Raw genomic sequence first — 10,210 nt, forward strand, 5'->3', positions numbered from 1 at the left:
CTTTCCTCATGTGAGAGAATGGAGTCTGTCTCTTCAGACTGTTGGAGAAGCATCATGGGACTGTGGCCGCTCCAGTGTCTGGAGATAGATTCAGCTCCTTCTTGGTATTCTCACCCTAGGATGAATAAATGTTGACAGGGCCTTTCCTCCTCACCACTCCTGTGCGTCCCACCTGTTCCTTTAGATTTGCTGCTCACTAGATAAATGGAAAGCAGTTGAGTAAGGGAAATGTGTTTTGTTGTTGCTAAAGAAAATCTTGGAGATAAAAGTAACATCCTTTTACTCAAAAATGACTTCAGGTGAGATTTCTAAGCCATCATATGCACAAGTAATCTGCAAAAGCCCTGGTGGCCCTGTAGATTGTGTCCCACAGGTAATACCCAGATGAATCCTAATGGCTCCCTCTGCTCAGAGGCCTGAGAACTTCTCACTTATGTCATGTTTCGTCCCTTCCTTAGCTAAATGCATTTACTCTCTCCATCTGTGCTCCCACTAGGATAAGTAACAGGCTTCAGAAAGCCAGCACCCTGGCTTAGGTGGCTCTGTGGCGTGAACCTCAGGAGCCCCACATGATCCTGTGAGGAGTAAGGGCACAAAGCAATGGAATCTTCCAGAGCTGCAATGACTCTTATGACCTTGGACTTCTCTCTGCAATGACTCTTATGACTTTGGACTTCTGTCTGCAATGACTCTCATGACCTTGGGATTCTGTCTGCAATGACCCTTACGACCTTGGGATTCTCTCTGGGGGTTCCAGAAGGTCTTACAACCTTCTCTCTGGGGATTCCCTGTAAGTTGTAGAGCTACCACGGATGGGCTGGTGCTACTTAAATGTCGTATCTTATTTCTCCTCTTTATACCAATCGTACTCTCTCATGAGCTGGAGACTTCAACAGGATCACTGAACCGCTGCGATCTCCAGGTCAGGTTCCTTGTGTGGAATGGAGACGATTGTGCCTTCCTGGCAGGGTTATTATGAGTCTAAAATAGAGGCTTCATGGCAAGCACATTCCAAGTGTTCCCTGAGTGTTAGCTCCCCTTCCTGATGGTTCCAGTGACTGTATATTCCAACCAAGATTGGCACATATGTTCTGAAGGGTATAAGTATTTATTATGAGGGCCCATGTATATGTATGGGTAAAGTGGTACAGGCTTTTAAATATTGGGACTGTTTTGGAAATTTGAGGACTTGAGGTGGCAGAATTTATGACGCCTAGTACAGGTGTTGGCTGCTAGCGGATGCCTGATGAATGCCGAAGTATTCATAACAGTCACGGAGGAATAAAACACCCTCGTGATCTTCTATGGCAATGTTTGACTGTGGGGCCCATTGCTCATGCCTCTTTTTATTCACTTTGCTGTACACGGAGAACAGAGTTCTGGGCAAAGGGAAGACTTAAGATGCTGTGACTAGGGGTGCCTGGGTGGCTCAGTGGGTTAAGCCTCTGCCTTCGGCTCAGGTCATGATCTCAGGGTCCTGGGATCAAGCTCTGTATCGGGCTCTCTGCTCAGCAGGGAGCCAGCTTCCCCCCTCTCTCTGCCTGCCTCTCTCCCTACTTGTGATCTCTGTCTGTCAAATAAATAAATAAAACCTTAAAAAAAAAAGAGAGAGATGCTGTAACTAATTGTGCCTGATTGACAGACACGATACGCTGTCTTCTGATTTTAGGCCTGGAAGGTGAGGAAGGGGGCTATTTCCATTGTAAATATACAGGAATATGCATATTTCAGGTCCTGAACCCATCTGCTCAGATGTCCAAGGCAAGAGCCTTTCGTAGACCCATGAAGCCGGGCTCCTAGGAAGATCTCTCCATCGGTGTGTATGTGGTTTGTTGGAGACATCCTCCCACAGCCCGTTCCAAGGGCTGAATGGGTATCTGGGCAACAAGAACAGAGCCACAGGGACTAGGAGTGCAGCTCCACGTATCCTCATTTGCAAGGGTATCCCCACTGTTTTCCCCCATGAAATGACTGCAAGCATGTTAAAAGCCAAAGACCGATCGGGCTGAAAAATCCAGTGACCCAGCACCCAGAGGGATGTTTCTCTCAGGAAAGGAGGTAGGCACTAGGAGGAGGGCCTGCTCGGGCCACTGGGATAGATGTCTCTCGGAGCCTCCAAGAGACTCCCCTTCAGAGTTCTGAAGTGGATCCCCAAGTAGATCCTAGACCCTAAGGCATACTGCTTCCTTCTGGAGAAAGGCCAAAGCCGCCGTGGCCTGTGCTGTGGGTATAGTGTGTATGTAGCAAAGCAGACGGGCGTTTGCATCTTTCCCCAAGTTCTCCAAGCTGATCTCGCTATCTTTGGGGGTGAACAAAATATTCAACAGTTTTTCAGTGCAAGAAATTGGCGCTCGAGAGTGTGTTAGTTCAGGTTCTTGTGCACGTCTGTTTGCATCCACCGAATCGAAAACTTTGCCGCTCCAGTTTCTGTCTTGCTCGGTTTTGGGGTGACATAGGGATTTTGCTGGTTAATGAAAACTTATTTAATAAAAGCTCTAGCCACCCCCTTGCATCATTTTGCAGCCAGAAGAGTGGACTTAAGTAATTGTGCATTCCAACTTCAGTTTATTGAAGCTCAGTAAGTCACTTCCTACGGGAGACATGTCTTCTCTTCTGTCTATAGAAGACAAACTGTGGTGGCAAGCATCAGCTTTCCCCGGCAGCTCTCCTGAAAACCTGCAGGGTGAAAAAGAGCTCTTTCTCTCCAAAGCTTGAGTGTTACCAGCTTGCCCACTGCACCTCGGGCCCTGCTTTTTGCCATCTTGGCGGAGGTGTCAGTTTCAGTGCAGCAAAGGGGCACCACTCAGTGTAGCAGGACGCAAAGGCACCTGTAGAGTTTTTACCCTAATTTCCCTGAGAGATGGTCTCCCTGTCTGTTTTCGTGGCACTCTTCCTCCTCAGGACTGTACATGGGCCTCAGAAACCATCCTTGGGGTCATCTGGCATTCCGAGTGGGGCTGGGGGCTATTTTGGGAAAAACAGTGCCTAAATCCAGGACACCTGCGCTTTAAAGGGATCTTTAAAATGACCTGTAAACCATCTTTTTGTAAGTACAACCAGACTTTGCTTCTGTGTCTCTCAGTTCCAGAAACACTTTATCTTTATTTCCAGGAAGTTAATATTTAATTCGCGACAGGCTCTAAGTGTCTCAACCCTTCAGCGTCTTTAAAGAACTAAGGGTGTAAAAACAAATGTGTAAATGCACCAGGGGGATCCCAGTGATTTATAGAGGCTCTGTATTGAATAATTTTGAAAAGGGAAGATGTTTTTGGTAATAAGAATATTCATTTTTTGACTCTTCTATTCTGTGATATGTAACCATGGGGTGGGGAGGAGGGGAGAAAATACCATTTTTCTACGGAGCATAAAATCTTTAAGCTCATTTTATGTGGTAGTCACAGGCTCCTAAGCACTTGATTTAAAAATGAGCAGAATCCAATGGGTACCCTTCACTGGCCCTTCATGGTTTGGGGGAGGAAGGAGGACAGGGAATAAACCTATTTTGGTTCAGGTAATTCAATGCTTGCAGCAGTTCTACTCCGTCTTCCATTTAAAGTAAAAAAAAAAAAAAAAAAGAAAAAGAAAGAAAGAAAGAAAGAAAAGAAAAGCAAAGCTTTCTATAATGGTTAGTGAAATTTACATTTCATCCCTTGCCTAAAACTATTTTTAGCCTTATTTTCTCTTTTCAGAGCTTTGTGCTGCTCCCCGCCCCCCCACCTTAGATATTACAATTGGTCTCAGAAATGGTGATGCTTTGCTTTTGTTCTGTAGGTTGGTTTGATAGGTTGTGTCTGCAAATTTGAGAGAAGCACATTTTATTTTATTATTTTATTTTATTTTATTTTTTTTAGCATCTAAACAATAATGTAACCACATCACGGCCTTTTCAGTCACACCATTGACCTCCGCCGGCAGTTTATCCCCCTACAACACTTGAATGCATTAATATCGCTGTCTGTAGCATTTTAATTTAATTAGAGCAGTGGTTATAATCCTCTTGGGAAAGTCATTATCCCCTCTGTACTGTTAAAATAAAACACCTCTGGTTTTCATCCGACTGACAATTTGCTTTTGAGGTGAATGAGCTGTAAGCGGGTGTTCCCGCTTCCCTTTGCTGAGGTTTGGACCCCAGAAGCAGTTGTGAGGATAAAGAGGTTTCCTTCATTTGAGAAATTAGATGTTGCCCTCCTTGAGCCTCTCTGTCTAGATGTTTCCATCTGATATAGTGTTTGTTTCCTATTTCTAATTGCTGATAATCTGTTAAGTGTCTGGTTATAGGAATAGATGAAACAATGTGAACTGTGTGAGTCTCCCTAGAAATTAACAAAAAGAGAGACAAAGGGAGATAAGCCTGCGGTGTGGGATTCCCGGGCATGTGTTTTGTTCCGTGTAGGAAAGGAGCCCATGTCCTGCATGGTGTCCTTTCTGCGGTCCCCCGAATGCTCTCCTGGCTGCTGAACCGGGGTCAGGATAGGTGTGTAATTGCTGCTAGCATATTGCTCAAGGTCCTAGAAGGGCATTTCGCTTTTCCCACTCTTAGACAAGGCACCCCCTCTTCTGCTACTACTGACAAATCTCTTCATGGAACCTTTAAAAAAGAGCTTCCCATCCCAAGCTTATGGTGTTGCATGGAATGTTGCTGAGTAGAAACTGTCTTCCAGAACAAGAATCTAGAATCTGTCTCCATCTAGAATTGTTTGGACATGGGGGTGAAATGGAGAGGGGGGATCCTCCTGAGAAAGGACAGTGAAATGAAGGGACAGTGGTGATAATTTAGCAAGTCAGAATATATACGTTTTAAAGGTGATACCTAGCTTGACTCTTAGCAGTAGGCTAGAGGTAGATTTTCCAGGAAACAAAGTAAAATCCATATGGGGAGCTGGGTTTCTTCCATTTTTGTCCTCGATGGACTTGGTGAGGGGCGAGAGAGCTGGGATGACGAGGCCTATCCCAGGGACCAACTGCAGGATTTGATGAGTCTCTCCTTGCTTTAAGAGACAGTCATCACATTATGAAATGCCATCTCTTTTTTTTCTCGCACTTGTGCCATGCCATTTGAAAACTCTTTGGCTGCGCTATGTTTTCTTCATCAACAGTTTCACTTCTGCAAAAACCCTAACAAAACAAAGCTATTTCTGGGAATAAAGTTAACGGCAGATAAGATATCTAGACATATATTGGGACTGTTTTTTTTTTCCCCCCTCTCTTTTCGAGAGTTGAAGTGTGTGGAGAATTTGTTAAACTAGAAAAACAGACTGTGTTTAGAATGCTTAAAAAGCCCATCTCACTTGAAAAACCCCTGAACAGATTTTGTATGTTTCCCATAGGTGTGTTGATGTCTTTGCCTTTTTCACCCCAAAAACCCCAAGCCAAACACCAAAAAGTATAACTCCTCCTTAAGCTAGAGGTGCTCAAAATATGTGTGATTGATAAAATTCCAGAAAAATGAAGTTGAAGCTTTTGCCCTGGGTGACCTTTCACTGGCCATCTTGATTAATATAGCAATGAAATCTAGGATATGTGCATCTGCCTTTAATTAAGAAATTCATGAGGAGAGTTTAGGATGTATGTTTAAACGGAAATATTCCAAATGCCCTAGTTGCTGGCAGAGGATGCCTCAGGGAAGGTCTAGCGATTCCATTCGGAAATTACAGAAATATGTACATATTCATTTAAAATCGAAACTTCCTACCACAACCACCAAACTTTCCAGGCTCTGAGCAGAAGAGAAGCTTTAATTTGGTTGTAGAGCCAGGGGGACTCCCCTGCTTCCCTTTGCACATTTGATGAAATATAAAATGTTAGAGAACCATCTTTCCAAAACATAAACACCTCCTTTGCTTTATTTTCATCTGCGATTTTTCTTTTGCTCTTGCTTTTTGTATTCCTAATGGCATCTTACTGGTCTTTCTCCCCCAATTAATTTTTGGGCCTTGTATGTCCCACTTTACTTTGCCCAGCTGAACCACAAAAAGAATGGAAGTTCCGTTTATTTATGTATAGACTTTAAGTCAAAGTAATTGATCTAAGATGCAAATTGCACTGCTCTTCTCGCTAAACATAATAGTTGGTTCCTTGCCATTATTCGCTGTGTTTTAACTTAAAGCCTGGTAATAATCCTTCCCATCCCTTCCAGTTGTTTTAATTGCTCCAACAAACACTGTCTGTTTGAATTTAAACAGTGTATCTGCAGAAGTAAGTCCCCCTCCCCGCTTTCCTTGTCAGTTGAGTCAGGATCTTCAGTGAAGCAGTACTTGCCTTAAATGCAGAGTGTTCTTGAAGGAGCTCTGAAATACTTCAGAAGGAAGGAAAAGTATCCATTCTGAGTTGGAGAATGAAGGGACAAGAGATGCCATTACTGTTGCAGATAATTCCCTGCTATGAAGGAAGAAATTAAACTGGGTATTTTTGGTTTATAATGAGGTAGGTGGATCAGAGAAGAATCTTGCTTGTAGATTTATGAACTAAATGTAGAACTTACAAGCCGTCACTTTGAGCTCACCTCTCATTGGGTCTGAGTACAGAATCATATTTGTATTAGAAGCTGGGGATGTTGCCAGAGAAGAGGAAACGCTGTTTTAAGGCAGGGTGACATTAATTATGGGACTTGGACAAGTAATTTTTGAGAGCATAGTCTTTAAAGCCGTTCTCTTGGATATGTCGTTTCATTTCCTCCACCTCCTCTCTCCTCTGCACTTGAACAAATCACTAGTGTGGAGAGGGGGAAATGGACACCTCTTGACCCCAGTCCGAAGGAGAAGCCCGATGTTCAGCCTTTCCAGAACCTTGTTAGAAATCCCAAATACTGGAGCTCTGAAAGACAACTAAGTATATGGAGTGGCTGGAGAGGGGTGAGAGGGATTGCTGTGGAGCCTGGGCCACCCCCTCCTCAAATAACCCCCTTTGCTCCCCAACCCTCTCCTTGTTTTCACACCCAAGTCAGTTCCAAGCCTTCATTGTCTTCTCCCCCCTCCTCTCTTCCTGCCCTTCTTTTTAACAGCAGGAACGAATTTCATATACACCTCCCGAGAGCCCAGTGCCGAGTTACGCTTCCTCGACTCCGCTTCATGTTCCAGTGCCCCGAGCGCTCAGGATGGAGGACGACTCGATCCGCCTGCCCGCGCACCTGCGTGAGTGTCTGTCGGCGCGTGCGCGGGGGGGGGGGGGGGGGGGGAGGACGGATTCCCAGTGCCACCGCCAGAAGGATGGACTGACTGACAGGGGAAGGACTGACTGCGCGACTGTGTGTGTGGCGGGGCAGGGGTGGGGCGTGGGGCTTGGGGCTGGAGAGGGGCAAGCTCTGAGACTGTCACTCGGGGTCCACTTTGCGAAGCTGCTTTGCAGCCCATCGAGAAGCTTGAAACTCCTGTCCCCTGTTGCCGCATTACCCCCAACATCTGGAAATGTGTACTGTATGGCAGAATCCACTAGATCTCCTAAGAGGCAAAGGGAACTTTTGGGGGGAAGTTTTTGCGTCTCCCTAGGTTCACACTTAACTCCTCTTTTTAGTATTTTCATGGGCCGGAAATTTTGGGGCAGTTCCTGAGTCAGACTCCCTCCCTGCTTTGCTTTTAGGCTGTGTTCTTCCTTTCTTTATAGAGCCTGCCCCTCTCCTCCATGCATGCGGGCTGCTTTTCTTTCCTTCATTTTCCTGCCTGGATATGGCCTTCCTGTTCTGTCCTTTCTTCGCCTCCCCTGTCCTGTTCTCTTGCCCGGCCTTGGCCCTGTGGCTCTGATCAGTTTGCGTCTCTTTCCACCTTTCTCTCTTAGATCGCCTCCATCCCTTGCCTCTCCCGGCTCCCTGTCCCAGTCCTCAACTGCAGCTTGGCAGAGCACCAGGGCCAACCCACTTGTGATCTCGGGGCCAGCCTCCAAAGCAGCCGACACCTGTCATTTCCTTTTTGTCTTCCTTTCCTGTGCTGCCACCCAGCCTAGATGGTACAGCGTGATGGGGCAGCTGGGGAGAATGAGTCACCTGATTCCCACCCGGATCTCAGTGGCCAAGAAAATGCCAGGTTTTCTGACTTGAATGTTGTCCCGAGGGCACAGGTCCAGGTTGTAGAAGACACAGGGGGTCACCTTGGCCCTTCCCTGGCTGATTCCTCATACTTTAGCAGTGACATGGTTGTGCTTGCTCTATCTTTCTGGCATGGGGACGCTCCCCGGGATATTTGCTGCCTCTTATTCCATCCCTCCTCAGAAGCCAGAAGGTAGCTTGCTGAAAGTAGAGAATAAAAAGAGACAGGATGTAGGCTCCTCTTCGTTCGCCGCGTGAGAATTCAGGGAATCAGGTGATTGTGTTGCTGGGAAGTCCTAGGGGAATATTGCTGGCTTACCCCTTCTCCTCCAATGAGGAGGGTAGCTGGGCTTACCCAGAGGAGCTGAGTGCTACGAGAACCTTCCTTCAGCTTCAGCTTCAGCTTCAGTCAGTATTTACAAAACTACTACAAGTGACAGTCCGCACATTCCACCTTGTGCAAGCAGGTAAAGGGCAGAGCACCCCACTCTCCCACCTTCTCCACAATGACCTTTTGAAGGTGAGATTGGGACTGTAGCCGTGCCGTGCCAGGATCATGATGGCGGGCACTGTCGTCCTTGGTAAACGGGAGCGTTGGGGAGTCAGAGGAGTAGACAGGACTGGAAAAGAAACCAGAGTCAGGTAAAAGCATCCTTTCCTCCAGAGGCTGTCCTGTGTCCAGTACATTCACTCTAGGAATAATCACTTCCAAATCGAACACGCTCATGCCGTGCAGGCAGAACACCCCTGCCATCTAGTCTCCTTCATTTATTTACTCCACGAATAGTTATTGATCGTCTGTGCTGCACTGGACACTCTTGTGGGTGCTGGGAATACCAAAGCAAACAAAACAGACCAAACTCCTTGTCCTTACAGAGTTTAAAGTCAAGTAAAGGGGGAAAAATGTGTGAACACTTGTCCTAAACAGAGATTTCTCTCATAGCTTTTTAATCCCTTTGTTTTGAGACATCCTCCCACCCCCAAGGAGGCCCTGACTCTTGATTTGCCTTTATTTTTGGAAGCCCTTTTACCACAGCCCTTTTACCTATAGGTACCTTTTACCATAGGTAGTCACTGTGGCAGAAGAAACGGAGAAACACACCAGACTAACTAGTCTGAAGATCTTCACTCCTCATTAGTTCTACTCTTAAACTAGCTGGCTGACCGTGAGTCAGTCATCATACTACCCAGTTTCCCTACTCTACAGTGTTGTGCTGCAACAAGAGAACATTTAATGGCCCTCTTCACCTTGAACTGTCATGAGCTCACTTAGGGAGTCCTTCTCCGTACTTGGAACTGTCTCCCATGCCAGCACTGTTTCTGAAATAGACGGTTTCCTCTCGGGCCTCAGCTGGGCTGCCTACCCCTGCTTTGCAGGCCTTGGTCTAGGCACTGTGTGGAGTCTTTTATGTAAATTATTTTGCTTCATTCTCCCAGCAATATGTGTAAGGTAGATATTCTTTTAATATTTGGGCCACATATAAGGAATTTAGGGCTTTGAGAATTTAAGGAACCTGCCAAGGTCACACAGTTAATAAAGGGTACAGTCGGGATTGAGACTCCATTCTGACTCCAGAGCCTACACTCTTGTCTATTATGCCACTATGTAAGTGTGTTTTATAAATACTTTTTGGATAGATGGATGAATTCAGAGTTGACACTTTGCTGGTATTCACTGATGTGGCTGTAGTGGCGGAAATGGTTTATGGCTGGAATCTTCTAACCGGTCAGTGGGTTGTGGAATAGTTTGCTTATGTCCCTCAGATGGTTGGATGGATGGATGGATGGACGGATGGATGGGTTCCCACATATATAATGATCAAATACAGGACTGCAGCAAATCCCTGCAACCCTTAGAATATAATCAGGTGTTAGAGTATGGATTCAGGTCAGGGTGATGCCTTCTCTCTGGCAGCCTGACTCTGAGCCCCATTGGTCCCGACATCTGGACTGAATCCTCTGAAAATGGAGGCTCCCAGGCTCTTGCTGTCTGTCCTCAGCTGGGGCTTTCCACATGCGGCCAAGCTGCCCTCCTCCTCCTCAGATTCCAGGATTCAGCTGCCCATCGAGCTGTTTGAGAAACATCTCACGCAGCCCCCCAGGATGGTTGAGGCTGCACCATATACTTGGAAGATGCGTCCCAGCTGGGTTTCCAAACCAAAAAGAAAATAAATATTCTAACAAGGGAATTGG

The 10,210-nt window shown here is 46.1% G+C and overlaps 1 protein-coding gene across 3 annotated transcripts in view; it reads left to right on the plus strand.

The window, feature by feature from the left end:
* The window catches only part of ETV6 (ETS variant transcription factor 6), a 231,700-nt gene that overhangs the window by 84,602 nt on the left and 136,888 nt on the right, over positions 1-10,210 (plus strand). For 2 of the 3 annotated variants that reach the window (XM_032347324.1, XM_032347321.1), the window contains exon 2: positions 7,001-7,130. In XM_032347324.1, coding sequence (XP_032203215.1) covers positions 7,001-7,130 — 130 coding nt within the window. The remainder of the gene's footprint in view (positions 1-7,000; positions 7,131-10,210) is intronic. The other variant, XM_032347322.1, reaches the window with a different exon arrangement.

This window comes from Mustela erminea, chromosome 6, assembly GCF_009829155.1.
Source record: "Mustela erminea isolate mMusErm1 chromosome 6, mMusErm1.Pri, whole genome shotgun sequence".
NCBI classification, from domain to species: domain Eukaryota; kingdom Metazoa; phylum Chordata; class Mammalia; order Carnivora; family Mustelidae; genus Mustela; species Mustela erminea.